Source organism: Dendrobium catenatum, unplaced genomic scaffold, assembly GCF_001605985.2.
Source record: "Dendrobium catenatum unplaced genomic scaffold, ASM160598v2 fragScaff_scaffold_249, whole genome shotgun sequence".
Taxonomy (NCBI): Eukaryota; Viridiplantae; Streptophyta; class Magnoliopsida; order Asparagales; family Orchidaceae; genus Dendrobium; species Dendrobium catenatum.
In genome coordinates, this window is record NW_021318711.1 from 1,841,774 (window position 1) to 1,859,614 (window position 17,841).

The window sequence follows — 17,841 nt, forward strand, 5'->3', positions numbered from 1 at the left end:
ACTATTTTTACTATTATGAGCTTTTCCCTTTGATACTCCAAGGACATCTTTTGCAATATTCTTAATATCACTAGCCACTTTTTTTCTCATAACATTAGCATCCTCATGCACAGACAAAATCTTAAGATCTAAAATCTTATTCCCAAAAATATTTTTGTTACTGGACTAGCTTCTTTGCCCACATCCGTCCTTGATGTGGGAACCCTTGCCTATTTAACACTGCACCCGGGCGCCGGTGCAGCGGCCCTTGCACACTTGTCACTGTATTCAGGCCATACAGCGCGTCGCTTCCAGGGGACGCCCTAGCATTAACACAATTTCTTAAAGGATTCATGTCATTATTGTTCGACAAGTTTTACGCTGGCTGTCGACTACTTAACGCAACCCTCCATTTTTCTCATCCAGGACTTGGGACCTGGCAATCTCCTTCTTAAAATTGTCTGCAAGGAAAATCAACGTTGCAAAGGCCGTTGGGCTTTTCTCTGCATTATGTTTATAAACATTTATGCTTTCACTAGCATCTTGGCAATAATCACTAGAAGTGTTTTTACAATAAATATAGTTAACAACCGCAAAGACTTATCATCAACTCCAACTTGACAATGGTTGGCTTGGAGGTTGTGACCTCCCCATTTCATGTAATGTGGGTGGTTTATTCCCTTGGGATTTCTTTTCCCATTTCTAAACATTGAGTAACATTTGATAGAATTTTAGAGGCGCTTAAACCGTTAATTCAATGATGAACTATCGGTGCTACTCATTGAAGGAGATGTTGTGAGGTGACAAGTGAATGAATAATTTGCCTCATCTCCTTGGCATGAAAGTGAAAACAGCGTTGCACATTCGTTATGGTCAATACCATAGACATATCATCATTAAACCTACTAAGATGCCCCATAACATGGCCCAACGTGTTGCATAAGTTGAGGATCGACTTCTTAAATTTATTGACAATGGTTCTTCCTTGTTTTCCATTGTAAAGAGGAGAGAATCTATCTTGAGGTCGACAAACATATAATAATACAAGGGTTTTTTTTTTAATGTTGCTTGCCTTGCCACTCAATGACTTTAGTGGGGGTAGCAGACTATGTTGTCAGAGTCATTGGTGATAATGGGATTGGGACCTCAATAATAGAGTTTTGAGCAAGGTTTTAAAAGGCGAAATCGGGATTTGAGGCATTTTTTCTAAGCGAGGCGAGGCGTAAGCCTCGAGGCGGATCGAGGCGTAAGCCTCAAAACGATTAAAATAAATTAATTTAAAATTATAAATAATGACAAAAAATAACAAAATATTATGTGAACTATGAATTTGAAGATTTGTTTTAGGATAATATTATTGGAATACAAGATTTAAAATAAACTCACTTAAAAATAAAACATCCCCTTAGGATCGAGACCCAAAGCAGGCTCATCATCACTTTGATTATCTTCAGAAGAATCTTCATATTTAATGTCAAAGTCATCTTCAAACTCTTTTTCATTTAGAATATTTTTTCCTTTCTCCCCTATATCAGTTAAGATTTCATTAGCTCTAGAATAAGACAATAATAGCATAAAAAATAATTCATTATATTTAAGAATACTTTTAAATTTTTTTGAAGCTCTAATCTCACTCGGTACCGAGCATGTACTGCTCGGTACCGAGCGGTATTGGCTCCCCCCCGAGCGTGTACTTGCTCGGTACCGAGCGTGTACTTGCTCCGCTTTGTACCGAGCATATACTTACTTGGTACCGAGCGGTACTGGCTCGGTACCGAGCATGTACGGAGCAGTACCGAGCATGTATAGAGTGAATGAATGAAAGAAAGCCGAATCAGGAGTTATTCAAGCTTTCGTTACTGCACGTCAAAGTCAAGGCCCACAACACCTGCTCTTCCGACCTAACCGAAGTCTGAACGTTTCCTGCTCTCACAACTTCGGCTTCGTTTCCTGCTTTCGAAACCGTTATTGCTTTCGGCTTCGTTTCCTGCGTCGTCTCCTGCACTCAGGGCTTCGTCTCCTTCCCTTACGGCTTCGTCTCTTTCCCTCACGGCTTCGCCTCCAGTTCGCCTTTCAATTCTCACATGAAGCCCCAATCCTATTCGAGAATACGCGAACACGAATCGGGTGCGCGTATTTACAAATATACCGAAGAAAAAATTTCGAGGCAGTGCCTCGTACGGCCTCGAGGCATTAGGCTCTGATGCGTACGCCTCATGCGAAAAAATCGTTGGCTTCGCTGGATGGTTCGAGGCGTAAGCCCCGATACGCATGACTTCCTCCTCGATTTGAGGCGTGACTCAATGCGGACGCCTCGTCCGCTTTTTTAATGGTTGGTTTTGAGGCAAGGTTGATGGAGTTACAAAATCAAGTATTGTAGTTTGAGTCGAGATGACAAGACGAAATGCGTACTAGAGAATGATGACCATTTTCTTGAAAGGCTGTAGGTACTATGCTGCTGTGATTAATGTTTTTTAGGGTTGGGAAGAGCTTTTGCTTCCATTGCTGGCAAGAGGCATAGAAGAATAGGCTAGTAACGGTAGGTGGCCACCAGAGCTGGATGCTCATCCATCCAATTTTCATCCAACCTAAATTGCCTCAATGAGAGCACTAAAAAGATGTAAACGGTGTAAGTGGTCATAGAGGATGATAAACATCATTTTAACCGAAGTTTTGGTCGGTTCACCTAGGAAAAGGCAGAGGAGGATCAAGCTTTTAGGCTTGGTTACTTCTTGATAGTGAGACGATTTTGATCATCAATAGAAAATTAGTATATTGATCAATAAGAGTAGAATCAGAGAAGGAGACAACGCACAGTTTTATGTGATTTGACATTGTGGCATACAAAGAATATTTTGGGTGGGAAATTTTTGGGAGGGAAATGTTATAGTCCTTTAATCACTTGGTTCTCACTCATTTGAGCTATAATCTAGTAAAGTAGCATAGCTTGTGTTCATCTCTATGGTTTATATCTCACCATAAAGGAGGTTTTTAAAGGCAGCACCATGGCTTGAGGCAGTTTTGTGGTGAATAATGACATGCGAGCCATCAGTGACTGGAGCTGGTAGGAGTAAAGGAAGCGCTTCATGTGGTAGAATTGGAGGCGATCAAATTCCAAGAAGTAGACGTTGGATGACCTGATGATTGGCAGGCATTTTGATCTTTGAGAGTCAGAGAGATTTGTGGCTAAGAGATGTAGCGGTATTGCATGAAATATTCATGATGCAATCACTGTTCCGGTCCTCCGGATAAGAAATGGTCATGTGGCGCTTCTTGAGTGGTTGGATTGGATGATAACAGCTGCAGTGCATCATAACAATAACGCAAAATATTTTGTAGTTTGAGAAGTGAATTCGTTCAGAGTAGAGGCATATCCCAGTACCGGAAATGCGAAGGCTGATCATGCCAGTGGTTACTAGAGATCCAACTGGTTCTTGCCAGGATAGAAGCTGAGTAAAATTACCCGAATCATCTGGTAAGTTCTATCCAATCCAACAAGTAAACTTGAGCTAGTCGTCATTCTGTAGGGTAGCATTGGTCCGTGTTGGCATTGGACTGGCTTTTCCTGAGAAATATTTTGAATTCACCCGAATTCAAATATCTTGACATGTGAATAACTTGATGAGGCATCTGGAATGAGGTGCTACAATTTCATTTCTCCTTACAGTAATCTAAGTTTCATTTGGAAGTTCCAGATTGTCAATTTGTGTATTGTTTTTTTTTTCCTAGTAGTTACTGGAGAACTGCCAAAATGCCATGCCTGCATGCCCCTGACAAGCAAAAAATTATTAGGTGCTGAGTGCGCACTGTCCGCACAAGCATTGGGTACCTAGCGGTACCCAGCTGTACCGAGTGCCGGTACCTAGCGCCGAATAATGCTTGTGCAGACGGTTCTCCCATCCGCACTCCGCACCTAATAATCTCTCCTGACAAGCAACCCTGACATCCCTCCTCCCCACGGACTACTCACAAAGAAAAGAAAAAGAATCACAGACCAACATACTGTTACCATGTTTAGGAAAAGGGAAACTTAGAAAATGACCTCTGCCTCCCACTATCGCTTCACAGAACCTTTCCCCAGTCTTCTTTTATGCTTAAAGATTCTTGCAATGTTAACCACGACTTAGGAAGAAGCATCATTTCACTGCATAAAGGATGTAACAGGAACGTAGGGCAGAGTATGTGTCACACATCTTGTTCATAGAAGATGACATGCTGCTCGTATATCATTAGCATAAACGTTGTAGGATATATTCTCCATTTTTATTGACTGATTTGGTTCTGAAACAATTAATTTTGAGGTGTAATTTATGATTTTTATATTTCTTAATACAGTGAACAAAGTAGAAACCTTAAGGAGATACAAATTCAGTTTGGCTTTTGAGAATTCTAATGAGGAGGATTACGTTACAGAGAAATTCTTCCAGTCTCTTGTTGCAGGTAATGTTGCTTAGGCTATAACTTATCATTTAATATTTTGAGCCTCTTTCACTTTTATGACTGCTTAATGCCTATTAAGTGTTAAGCTATAGTGTTATACCTTTTCCATCTTGTTACTTTTAGATTAACTATTGATCACCAACTTATAAGAAATTTCTGTTGATTTTCTATGAATACTTTCACAAATGTTGTCAGCACACTTTTTGCGAGCAGTTCCTTCTTTTGATGCGGCTCTTTCTTGTCATAAACAATTGTTTTTGCTCTCATCATACTTGATTATGTTTCCTGATCTGGCATCATATTCTATCCCTGTGCTTTGTGTTACTCATTTTATTTATCCAGCCTTGAAGGTGAATACAGCTTCATACAACAAATCATTCCGTGTCCACACTCCATCTGCATGGGCTAAACCAGTCATTTTGGTTTAAACTACTGGTGAAATTACATTTCATGGATGGCCCATAGCAGGCACATTTATTCTGCTTGTGAAAACAAGACATTGGTTTTCTTAATGAATATCCAAGTGATTATTTCAAACTTTCCTGGCCTACTGCTCCTGATCAATTTAAAATTTCTTTTTTGAAGTTGAAAAAAATTATTCCTTCTACTAAAATATTTTCCATTTGATTTTGAGATATAGCACTGGGAGAAGTTTTATTGAGATCTTGCTGACCATGTACTTAGTATAGTTGTCATTCTGGTAAGAAAGGTTCCTAGAAGCGCAAGGGAGTTTGGATTTGTTTAGTGATTAATCCTTTAAAAATGTCCATTCATATCTAATAACTTTTTTCGAAACAAAAGATGAAAATTTGTTTAACACTCATTTACTTTTCTGCAAGATAAGCTTGCTTTTGTCTTATTGAAGCATGTTACTGACAGTTTTGTCCTTCTCATTGTGCAACTTTCAGGGGCTGTCCCAGTGGTTATTGGTGCCCCGAATATTCAAGATTTTGCTCCCTCTGATGATTCTATATTGCACATTAAATCTCTTGATGACGTTCCATTTATTGCTCAGAAAATGAAATATCTTGCATCAAATCCTGAAGCATTTAACCACTCACTGAGGTACATCATTTTTGTATTTTAATTCCTATTGTATTTGTATAAAGGTATCCCGAGCTGTAGGTACAAACTAAATTTTCCCCAACATTTAAGATAAGCCGAAGGTACAAACTAACTAAATTGGATCAAAATACAACAATCTCCACCTTGATCCAGATTTTATTATGTATAACCAAGAAAAATACCTCCACCTCAAAGATCTAAAGAGATCTTTATCAAGGAAATTCTTACTCTCCTTGCCTCCACCATAGCAACCATAGCCATCCGAGGATCAAGATCCGCTGCCGCACCACCCCGCATGCGAGCCTCTTGTTCGTGCCCTGCATACCCAACCGCCAATCCCACTGTTCCCACCAGCGTGAACGTCAGCCCACCAGCATTCCTGACACTGACCTGAATCCCCTGCACGCTGCCCTGAGTGGCCCAACCTGATCTATCCCGCGTTCGCACGCAATGCCTTCCTTCACCTCTGCCCACTTCCGCATCTTGACTGATTGCTCCCGCTTCCGTAACTCACAACCATCTCATGCAGCTGCCTCCTCTCATCCCCCCCGGGGATGCCTCCGCTCGCTCTCAAGAACTACGCGTCCAGCTAGCCCAGGCGCTTGCGTCCAACCAGTGCAAGAACCTCGCAGTCATGCACTGCCCGATTCTTTCTCCCGCATCTGGTCCAACCACACGCCAGCCTGACTCGTGCTTGCCTGCGCCTTGGCAAAGTTCAGCTCACTTTCCTGGGCCCCGCAGGTGTCTGCATGTGCCCGGCGCATCTCCGCCCGCTGCTCCCCCTGCCGCAATGCATCTCATGTTGCAAATCGTGCGCATCACGCGCTCGTGCCCTGTGCTCTCATGTCTCTACCTGTGCTTGCTAACATTCCACAAAACCGCTTGCATGTGTCTTCCGCCTCCCTCTGCGAACCCGATTCACAGGCGAATGAGAGATGGACCGCCTCCTGTCAGATACCCGAAGCCACGCTGCCTCCTCTCTGATGGACCGGACCACCCGGTCCATCCCGCTTCCGCATCGGCCCACAAAGGGCCGGTTCTCGCCTATTACAGGCGGAGAAAACGCCCGCCTGGGCGTTCGGCCGAAGGAGAGGGAGGGAGCGGGTGGGCCCAAGGGGCCCACCAAATGTAAGAGGGAGTTTGTTTTGTTTGCCCTAGGGGTAATTAGGGTATTTTGGGGGGGATCATGTGAGGGTTAAAGGGGAGTTAGGGTATTTTTGAGAGGCATCTTGTTTGGTGGCTGCTTTAGTTTTCTTTCTAATCTAGGGCTTGGGAGAAAGCTTCTCTTCTCGAATTGAGAGCATTGTATCCGTCTACCTATAACACTAAGAAGCAGAAAAGATAAGCCAAAGATACAAACTAACTAAAATTATATATATATATATATATATATGAAAGTGGGATGAGATTATGGATAATTTTGGTAACTGTTAAGTAGAAATTATGTTTTAGAAAGTAATGTTACATTATTTTATTTATTTTAATTATCCTTTTTAGATGGTTTTTGGAGTTTGAAATCAATGCCGGTCAATTTATCACGCATCATCATTTTTATTTTTTAACTTCAAGCAAACAAATGAAACCTTAATATTGAGAGAATTGCAGCAAGAAAGAAGAGGAAAGAAGGCAGAAAAGAGAGGAGAAAGAACGGGACCGAAGCAGAGGAAAAATAGAAAATGTATTTCAATGAACTGTTAGTAGATACAGGCCTCTTTATATAGAGGTAACAAGGTAAAACCGCAAAAATGATTTAAGTAAGCATAATTAAATACAATGTATGCTTAATATGCTAATATCCTCCCGCAAGCTGAGCGTTCGTTGGACGAATGGTTAGCTGTCTCGAAGCTCATTGAACTGTGTTATAGAGAATGACTTTGTTAAAATGTCAGCTATTTGATCTTTGGAGGAGATGTGTGCCAATTGAATGGCATTGGAGTTGATGTGTTGGCGAATAAAGTGGTAGTCAATCTCGATATGTTTCGTTCGATTGTGGAAGACAGGGTTCTTTGCAATGGCGATGGCGGAGGTATTGTCACAGTGAATTGTGGTCGGTGACGGTTGCAGAACATTGAGCTCGGCGGCAAGACGGCGAAGCCATATGACCTCTGAAGTGGCAGCCGAAAGAGATCGGTATTCCGCCTCAGTTGAGGACTTGGCGACGGTGACTTGCTTCTTAACCGTCCAGGAGATGAGGGTCGGACCTAGGAATGTGCAGTAGCCCAAAATGGACTTGGGATCAGATTTGTCGGATGCCCAGTCCGCATCCGTGTAAGTGTGTAGTTCAAGAGGTCCTGGTGAGATCGGTAGTCCATAGTCGACGGTGCCCTTGATGTAGCGAAGAAGACGCTTGAGAGACTTGAAGTCGAGATCAGTTGGACATTGCATATGTTGGCAGACTTGATTTGTTGCAAAGGCTATGTCCGGGCGGGTGATCGATAGATATTGGAGGGATCCGGCAAGCTTGCGGTATAGCGTTGGGTCACTGAACGACTGGCTGGAAGATGGAGTGTGTTTATTTGCCGGTGTAACTGGAGTCGGCGCTGGTTTACAGTCGGCATATCCTGCGTCCCGAAGAAGCTTAGTGGCGTAGTGCTGTTGTGAAAGAAAATACCCAGATGTGGATTGAATTACCTGGATACCGAGGAATAGAGAGATTTGGCCCAGTTGCTTGAGCTCAAATTGCGTACATAACTGGTGGAGAAGGTTCTTGATGGCAGCTGCGTAGTTACCTGTTACAAGAAAATCATCGACGTAAATAAGAATGTAGAGTTACACGTCATTTTTATTGAAAAGAAGTAATGAGGGATCGGAACGACTGAACCCAAATCCTTGTGATTGAAGAAATCTCGTTAACTTGTTGAACCATTGACGTGGTGCCTATTTCAGGCCATATAAAGATTTTCGAAGTTTGCAGACGAATTCCGGATGGGCCGTGTTGATGAAGCCGGGCAGTTGTCTCATGTATATATCACCTTCAAGTTTGCCGTGAAGAAACGCGTTGGAGACGTCGAGTTGGTAGATTGGCCAGCGACGATTAAAGGCAATGGTCAGAAGGAAGCGGATCGTCGGCATTTTCGCCACCGGGCTGAAAGTCTCTGTGTAATTTATGCCAAATTGCTGATTGTATCCCAGGGCAACAAGTCTTGCTTTGTATCGATCGAGTTGTCCGGTTGGCAGAAGTTTGGTCTTGAAGGTCCACTTACACCCGAGAACGGGTTTGTTCTGTGGGATGGGTACGAGAGACCATGTGTACTGTTTTAGTAGGGCGTCGAATTCAGCTGACATCGCCCGTCGCCATTCTTCTGATTTGTTGGCCTGGTTAAAGGTGGACGGGGTTGGCATAGGAGTAGTGTGAGTGAGTAAGTTGAAGACGTGTTTAGGTTTGCTGATACCCGATTTCAGTCAGGTATGCATGTGGTGGAGAGGCGGATTGATGATTGGAATGGGCGGGGCAGAGCTGTTGGGTGAGAGAGGTATATGTTCGTGAGGTATCGTGGAGGAACTGTGAGTCTTCTCAGTTGGAGACCGAGTGGGACTGAGGGGTGGAATGGTCATAGAGGTCTTGTTAGTGGCAGGAGGAATGGATGTGGGTGGTTGCAGGAGAGGAGGTCCGAGAGCCGGGGAGCACGTATTCGGCGTGCTGGGTGACTGGGGTATGTTCATGTAAGGGAATTGTTGTTCGTAAAAGATGACGTGCCTAGAGGTATACATTCTGCTGGTTTGGTTGTCATAGCATTTGTATCCTTTGTGTATAGGTGAGTATCCGAGGAAAACACAGGCAGTAGATCTCAGAGACAGTTTGTTTGGGGCATAAGGTTTCAACCATGGGAAGCAAAGACAGCCGAATGTTCGAAGATGGTTGTAGGTTGGTGGTTTGCCGTAGAGTCGCTGGAAAGGAATGTGCAGGGAGATGGCTTTAGACGGGAGAAAGTTGATGAGGTAGTGTGCGGTTGTAAGCGCTTCGGCCCAGAACTTTTGCGGAAGACCAGAATCATGAAGAAGGGCACGAGTAAGGTCTAGAAGATGCCGATGCTTATGCTCGGCCAACCCGTTTTGCTCGGGCATGTGCGGGCACGAAACCTGTTGGGATATCCCGTTTTCTTGAAGAAAATTCTGGAAGGCAATGCTGGTGAATTCCCCGCTGCCATCGGTGCGGAGAGCTTTCGGAGTGCATTGATGTTGCGTTTTGATTAGGTTGCAGAGTAATTTGAATTTGGACAATGTTTCTTGTTTTGTGTACATTAGGTATAACCAAGAATATCGAGTGTAGTTGTCAATGAAGATGACGTAGTAGCGGTGTCCGTCGAGCGAACTATGAGGAGCTGGCCCCCAGACATCTGTGTGAATAAGATCAAATGGAGAGGTAGTACTCGAAACATTTTTATTGAAAACTAGTTTGTGGCTTTTGGCCAAATTACAAGAAATGTGGTAAAAAGACTGAGGTAAAGTGGAAATTTCATAAAAACGAGTTGCAAGAATTGAAAGAATGTTATTGCTTGAGTGGCCAAGCCGTGCGTGCCAATTATGTTAGGGTGGCTTTGTAGTGGCAAGAGCTGTGTGACGAGTGTCCGGAGAGAGCTTGATCTGGTACAGACCGTTATGTAGATCGACGACCATGAAGCAGAGGACGGTGGTCCTGAAGATCCTTGATTGTAAAGCCGTTAGCATCAAAGGAAATGGAAACAGAATTATCCGTGGTTAGTTTGGATACAGAAAGAAGATTGTGTGCAAGGGAAGGGACATGAAGAAGATTACGAAGGTGTAGCTTACGTGTGTTATCCGGTAGCGGTAGAATGCCTTGGCCGGCTGAGTGAATGAGCATAGCTATGGAGATGTTGTCCGTGCTAGTGAAAGCCGTGGGGAGGTAGAGGTTATTGGCATCCGGAGTTAGATGAGCGGAGGCGCCAGAGTTGAGGACCCAATCTTGATTGGTTGAGTTCGGGGGACTTGTGAAAAGAGCGCGCGGTTGTTTGAATTCGATGGGGGCATACTTGGGGTTGTTGCGATTCCAACAATTGAGAGCGATATGGCCAATTCTGCCGCAAATTTGGCAGATCGGGCGGTTCTGGCTCGGAGTTGTGGATCCTGTTTGAGGTGCGGTCAGAGTTGGGAGAGCTGACTGAGAATTCTTGTTCTTGAAATACCGGCGAGTGGACCTCCCTCGAGATTGATATGAGGAGGCGGCATAGAGGGCATTGACCGTAGAGCTCATTGTCTAATCTTGAGACATTTCTTGCTGAAGATGAATCTCTTCATTGCATAGAAGAGAGTAGAATGTGTCCAGATCAATGGGGAGAAGTGAGTTCCGGATGGTGGACTTGAAAGAATTGAATTGAGAAGGCAGACCGTTAAGGATGTGGAGCATGACATCCTCTGGCTCGATTTTGGACCCCGACGCCGAGATGTTGTCCACAATGGACTTGATCCGAGCAAGATAGGTCTGAAGAGTTTGATCCTTCATTATAATGCGATATAGCTCGTTCTTCAGTTGCATTACGCGGGAACGGCTAGTAGGCTGAAGCCGCCGTTCAAGAATTGTCCAGGCTTCGTTCGCGGAGGCCGCGGTGATGATGTAGGGTAGAATAGGTTGAGAGATCGTTGAGAAGAGGGCGGAGAGAAGATTGCTATTAATGATGCGTCATTTGGTATAGGCATCGGAGAGTTCATCGGACGGAGCTTGCACGGTGCCGGTGAGGTAGCCTGTGTAACCATTTGCAGAAAACTGTTGAAGAATTTGGATTCGCCAGATTAGATAGTTCTCCGAGGTGAGCGGGTGGGGTGCAAGATTCTTGATATTCGAAACAAGAAATTTGAGGGGCTGAGGGATGACGATTGTGGCGTCGGAGTGATCGGTTTGCGCGACAAAGGGGATTCCAGAATTCACTGAGCCTTGTTCTCCGGTCATGGCTCTGATACCATGAGAGAATTGTAGCAAGAAAGAAGAGGAAAGAAGAAGGCAGAAAAGAAAGGAGAAAGAACGGGACCGAAGCAGAGGAAAAATAGAAAATGTATTTCAATGAACTGTTAGTAGATACAGGCTTCTTTATATAGAGTTAACAAGGTAAAACCGTAAAAATGATTTAAGTAAGCATAATTAAATACAGATGTATGCTTAGTATGCTAATAAATATAACCATTCGAAGTTTTCTTTATTGTTGATTGGATTGGGTTGGGGGTGTTCCAGGTAAAAACCAACCCAATCCTTTGGTGGCGCCTTTCATTAACTGCAGGTTTCCCTCCATGTGAGCATCCGCTTTTAATATCGATATATTTGCTTGAATGCTTAACTCCTCCACATAATTGAATTATATGTTAACGATTATGCATCAGTCTTCATACTTGTCATATCTACCCGTGTTTAGAGTGTTTACTTCCTCTGCCCTGTGTTTGCTATCATCTTTTCTTCTTGAACAAAATAGATGAGATTTTAAAACCATCCAACAAATTGATACGTGTATTCTGTGGTAAGATGCCCTTGGCGACGGACCTAAAACCCTGTATAAATGGTTCATCATTTGTTTGAGAGGCATATTAACTGCAGACTAATCATGAGATTTCTTACGTTCAGCTTATAATTAACACGGTGTTGCAGTCCTCCAAAACTTTTAACGGTGTGATCTGCTTTGAATTGAAATTTTCATTAGCTGATATAATTTTGAATAAGAGATTTCAAATATTTTGTACTTCAATTATTTGTCAGACTTTGTTGAATTATCCGTTATTCTCATCCAGATGGAAGTATGAGGGTCCATCAGACTCTTTTAAGGCTCTAGTAGACATGGCAGCCGTGCATTCATCTTGTAGGCTTTGCATCCATATTGCAACTATGATCTACCAAAAAGAGGAAAGCAATCCCCAGTTCAGAAACCGTTCATGCAAGTGCCAAAGCAGCAAAGGAACTGTATATCATTTGTATGTAAGAGAGAGAGGGCGTTTTAAGATGGAAAGTATCTTCCTCAGGTACTGCAAAACATTTCTAATACTCCTACCTGTTTTCTAGTTGCGCCACTTCAGTAAAACCAGGCCCAGAAGAAAATAAATTGTCTTTTAGATGACCTAAAACTAACACTCTTATCATTCATGACAGATCTGACAAGCTATCTCTTGAAGAACTGGAAGCTGCAGTGCTTCAGAAATTTCAGTCTCTGAATCACACTCCCATATGGAAGAAAGAACGACCGGAAAGTATAAGGGGTAATGGATACAAAATATATAGAATATACCCAGTTGGCATGACGCAAAGGCAAGCACTGTATTCTTTTAGATTTAAAGATAATGCTGAGCTTGTAAAATATATAGAAAGCACTCCCTGTGCAGAGCTTGAAGCTATTTTTGTTTAGCCATTAGGAATGCATTCACTGCCTTGGTCAAGTTGTATCATTTCATAGGTTTCTTGTTGTCTATTCATTTGATAAATATTCTCAGCTTTTATTAGCCATAATGTGGCAACCTTCATGCGTGTAAATTTATCTACAGGCAGTTTATTGGGCTATACAGCTTAATTTATGCAGAACTTTTCATTATTAATTGGGATCAGCTGAAATTTTTAGGTTTTATTATCTCTTTCTTTCTTTATCTTAGATCTTTCTTAATGCTTCTTAAAGCAATTTTCTAGTACAATTTTTTTTAATTTTTGTATTAAAAAATTGCTTTAAGAAGTAATAAAAAAGCCGGAAATGCTTGTAAGAAAGAGTTGGGCAGCCAATGGGAAGCAAAAAAAAAAAAAAAATGAAAAAAAAAAAAAAAAAAAATGAAACAACTACATAGGTTTAATTCATTTATTCATATGCTTAACAAATTTGGACTGAGCATTAAATTGATTTAAAAATTAATTTTTTTAAACTTATTTATTAGAGCTGAAATTAAATTTTAAATTAATCATGTATTCATTACTAATTATTTAAACATATAGGTTAATTAATTGATATAATTAGATCAATAGATTGAAAAAATTAGCACAATTTACAATATGTTAATTAAGTTGTTTGATGAATACATATATATAATTGTTAAAGTATATAAATTATTAAATAATATAGAATATATTATCAAACAAAATGTTAAATCATCATTAAATTCATGCCACACAGTCCCTCATTCCTATGGTGGGAAACTTTCTATTAAGGCCAAGGCTAAACCAAGTCTTACAATTGTTGGGTGAGCAGAATTATATGATAAAAAATCAAAAAGAATTTCTTTTGCTCACTGTGAGTTGTTCATCTTATTATATTTGGAGAGAAAGGAATCAAAGGAGGTTCAATGGGAAGTTTAGATGTTCCTCTTCTCTTTCCTTGACCATTAAAAGCGCCATTGATGCAAAAATTGGTAACGGGAAGAATTCAGAGAAGCTTAGAATTCCTTGGCATGATTAAAGGAATTCGGTTGAGGTGCTTACTGCGGTATTTGGTGTTTACTGGGCTTTCATCTTGATGATTTCTGGATTTCACTATTGGCTGGTTTACTGGTTGTTCGAATTCTGTGCAAGGACGATGATGTAGCTGCTAATCATCTCCTTGGAGGGCTTTTCACTTTGGGCAACCAGGAGTTTTTCGTGTCGTGGCTGCCGGTTTACAGTAAGTTTATTTGCGATTAGCAGTCTGAGTCCTTTAGATGCTTTTGCATCTAAGTTTTGTGGACTGTCTTTACTTTAGTTCTTTTTTATTCTTGTTCTCATGGGGGGGTATAGGTTTTTGGTTTTTCCTCATAATTTGAGGTTAAACCTTTTTTGATATACCTTATTTGTAACTTCTTTTTTCATGGTAATATATGGGCTTCTGCCCTCATTTTCCCAAAAAAAGATATAAAATCCCTATTGCTGGGGGTCAATATCTGCCTGTGTCCTTACGTGAACTTAGCAATTGCGCGCTCGAAGTGACGTTGGCCCTTTGATTTCCCCAAGAGCCGAATAAAGCTCACTACAAAAGAAGATTAGATAAATGGCCAGTTTTTCCTCCGCCACTAATTAAATTTACTCTTCCAATATGACATCATACTCAACTTCCCTCCAACACTTCCGCGTTCCTCAGAGGCTAAGGCTCCGCTGTCGGCGGCGGCCGTCAAGAGACGCCGTCGGCGAGCTGGCGGCGAATTCGACGTCGCAGGAGGCGGAGGCAGGGAGGCTGGAGGCGAGAGTGGAGGAGAGGGAAGGAGGTTACTGGGTGCTGAAGGAGAAGTTTCGGGCGGGGATAAATCTGCAAGAGAAAGTGAAGCTGGAGAAGGATCCAATGAGCCTTGTTTACGAGGACGACGGAATTCGGAAGTTGGCAGCGACGCCACTGGAGGAGATTGAGGCGTCCAAGTCCGGTAAGGATGACATCGACGTCCGTCTCAAGTGGCTTGGCCTCTTCCATCGTCGGAAGCATCAATGTATTCTCTCTCTCTCTCTCTCAAATCTTGGAAGGAAAAATGATGATTTGCAAAATGAGAAATAAACATAAATTAAACCTATAAAATTTTAAATTAAAAAGAAAAAAAATTACTAATTTTTATTGTAAAAACGAAAGCAAAAGCATCAAACAGGACAATTTGCATCTAAGTTGTACTTAGCAAAGAAAACGATTTTGTTCATTTGATTGACCATGATGAAAGAATAAACTAGTTAAGAGATTAATTTATTTGAAATATTTATATTTATTTAAATGATTATAAAAGGAATACATGAATTTTTTTTATTTAACTTGAAGTAAAATAAATGCAATATAAAATTAAATGATATAAGTAGCTGTCTAGCTGGTATTAAAAAAAGACTGTAAGGAGTCATTATTCTATAAGTGCAACTCGATGGCAGTCATTAACAGTTGACATTAATAGTTGACAATAGGCGATGAGCGGCAATAAATTGGCTTATCATGAAAAAAGAATTTGATCAAAACTTCACTAAGTTTAAAATACATTAAAATTGAGGCGTAAAAAGAATTAACTTAAGTTTTATATTGTATTCTTTTCTTATAAAATTAAACCCCCAAGTATTTGAAATATTTTGCATTTTTTTTTTTATAAACCAAGCAGCCCATAAGATAGGCGTTTTTACATTCAATTTAGGCTTCGTTTCAAATGACTTTTTTAATGCTACTTAAAATAACTTTTCAGTAAAAAATGGTAAGAAAGCCATCTCAAACCCAGCCTTAAACTATATGAAAAACATGCTATTAAAATCAGTTTTTTTTTTTTTAAACATGAATAGAAAGGATGTTATCAAAATTTTAATATTTATGTGAGTCAAATTTGTGATTAAAATCAGTTTATATCAAATTTACAACTGACTCAACTGGCTAAGAAAATTAACGTTTTTTTTATTCCTTCTTAAAATAATGTGATCAGATGGACGGTTTATGATGCGGTTGAAGCTACCAAACGGTGTAACGACAAGCGAGCAGACACGGTACTTGGCTAGCGTAATACAGTCCTACGGGGAGGATGGCTGCGCCGACATCACCACCCGCCAAAACTGGCAGATCCGAGGTGTTCAGCTCGCCGACGTCCCCTCTATCCTCGACGGCCTCACTGCTGTCGGCCTTACAAGCCTCCAGAGCGGAATGGACAATGTCCGCAACCCCGTCGGGAATCCCCTCGCCGGCATCGACCCGCTCGAGATTGTCGACACTCGCCCCTACGCTTCCCTTCTCTCCTCCTTCGTCACCGCTAATTCTAAGGGCAATCTTTCCCTCACCAATCTGTAAATCCTTCTCGCTTCTCTTCTTTCTATCTATGAGTACTGTACTACTGTTAGGTTAATTTCCTAGCTGCTGCTGCAGGCCAAGGAAATGGAATGTCTGTGTGGTGGGATCTCACGATCTCTACGAGCATCCTCACATTAATGACCTCGCGTACATTCCAGCGGAGAATTACGGACGCTTCGGCTTCAATCTTCTCGTTGGCGGCTTCTTCAGCCCCAAACGCTGCGCTGAGGCTGTGCCGCTCGACGCCTGGATCCCCGCCGACGATGTGATTCCCCTCTGCAAGGCCGTGCTCGAAGCCTATCGCGATCTCGGATCCCGCGGTAACCGGCAGAAGACCCGAATGATGTGGCTCATTAACGAACTCGTAAGACATTTCCTTTTTGGCATTTCATCAAACAGCTTTCGCGCGTAAAAACGAAGGCACAGCTAACTCAGCTTTGACAGGGAATAGAGGCGTTTCGCACGGAGGTCGAGAAGAGAATGCCAACGGGGAGTTTGGAGAGAGCGTCGCCGGGGGATCTGGTGATGAAGCAATGGGAACGAAGGGATTACCTCGGAGTGCACCCGCAGAAGCAGTTGGGGTTCTCGTTCGTCGGCCTCCACGTGCCTGTAGGCCGCGTCCAGGCGGTGGACATGTTCGAGCTGGCAAGAATCGCGGATGCGTACGGCTCCGGCGAGCTCCGGCTTACCGTAGAGCAAAACATCCTCATCCCCAACGTTGAAAATTCGAGGTTGAGCGCGCTGCTCGAGGAACCGCTGCTTAAGAAGCGGTTCTCACCGGGGCCGTCAATTCTGATGAAGGGGCTAGTGGCGTGCACCGGGAGTCAATTCTGCGGGCAGGCGATCATTGAGACTAAGGCGAGGGCGCTGCGGATGACGGAGGAGGTAGAAAAGCTGGTGGCGGTTGCGCAGCCGGTGAGGATGCACTGGACTGGCTGCCCTAACAGCTGCGGCCAGGTTCAGGTGGCCGACATAGGTTTTATGGGCTGCTTAACGCGCAATGCCGATGGGAAGGTTTGTGAAGGGGTGGATGTTTATTTAGGAGGCAGAATCGGTAGCGATTCGCATCTCGGGGAGCTCTACAAGAAGGGGGTTCCCTGCGACGAACTTGTGCCCGTTGTAGTGGAGATTCTGGTGGAGAAATTCGGGGCCGTGCCTAAGGTCAGGGAAGAAGACCATGAAGCTATTCCATGCGATGCAAAATACCTGTACAAAATATAGCCCATTAAGTGAATGGACCGAAGGCCCATATTGCAAGGCTGTCAGCCAATTTGATTTCAGGTCCTGGTAAGATTAACAATCGTTCAATTTTTAATCAGTTTTGCTTGGTGTTATATTCTAGAAAATTTGCAGCTAAAGTGAGAGTATTTAAATAGAATTCTTCTTATTAAGGTAATTAATTTTATTATAAACGTGTAAGATTCGAAATCTTTTAGTCTTTTAATTAATGTCACAAAGTTTTTACTTATGATTAAATTATCTAATTTGAGCTCATTTAGAGTTAGATGAGATTGCTTTTGGTATAATTTGGGTCATCTTATCAACAGTACTATTGGGACTACAGTACAGGCCCAAGGGGCAAAATCCCACTGGCCCATGCATTCATTAGAAAGCCCACTAGAATTTATTTTAAAATATTTATTTCGCTAGGATTCAAATCCAGAACCTCTTGTTCGCA

General features: G+C 42.3%; 2 protein-coding genes across 5 annotated transcripts in view; both read left to right on the plus strand.

Moving 5' to 3' along the window:
* The window catches only part of LOC110092524 (glycoprotein 3-alpha-L-fucosyltransferase A-like), a 46,549-nt gene extending 33,542 nt beyond the window's left edge, over positions 1-13,007 (plus strand). For all 4 annotated transcript variants that reach the window (XM_028693291.1, XM_020817109.2, XM_020817107.2 and 1 more), the window contains exons 5-8: positions 4,315-4,419; positions 5,328-5,484; positions 12,217-12,444; positions 12,572-13,007. In XM_028693291.1, coding sequence (XP_028549124.1) covers positions 4,315-4,419; positions 5,328-5,484; positions 12,217-12,444; positions 12,572-12,824 — 743 coding nt within the window. In that variant the 3' untranslated portion in view covers positions 12,825-13,007. The remainder of the gene's footprint in view (positions 1-4,314; positions 4,420-5,327; positions 5,485-12,216; positions 12,445-12,571) is intronic.
* Positions 13,008-14,422: 1,415 nt separating this feature from the next.
* On the plus strand, positions 14,423-17,607 carry LOC110092533 (ferredoxin--nitrite reductase, chloroplastic). Its single transcript, XM_020817123.2, has 4 exons — positions 14,423-14,850; positions 15,805-16,159; positions 16,239-16,527; positions 16,608-17,607. Exons 1-4 carry the CDS (start codon positions 14,466-14,468, stop codon positions 17,382-17,384), a joined length of 1,806 nt encoding a protein of 601 aa, XP_020672782.1. The 5' UTR covers positions 14,423-14,465; the 3' UTR covers positions 17,385-17,607.
* The last annotated feature ends 234 nt before the right edge of the window (positions 17,608-17,841 follow it).

Bases quoted from the DNA above. Each gene is read 5' to 3' on its own strand.
- LOC110092533 (XM_020817123.2), top strand. From the start codon at position 14,466: ATGACATCATACTCAACTTCCCTCCAACACTTCCGCGTTCCTCAGAGG. The intron at 16,160-16,238 runs GTAAATCCTTCT...CTGCTGCTGCAG, and splicing joins AATCTTTCCCTCACCAATCT to GCCAAGGAAATGGAATGTCT. The intron at 16,528-16,607 runs GTAAGACATTTC...CAGCTTTGACAG, and splicing joins TGTGGCTCATTAACGAACTC to GGAATAGAGGCGTTTCGCAC.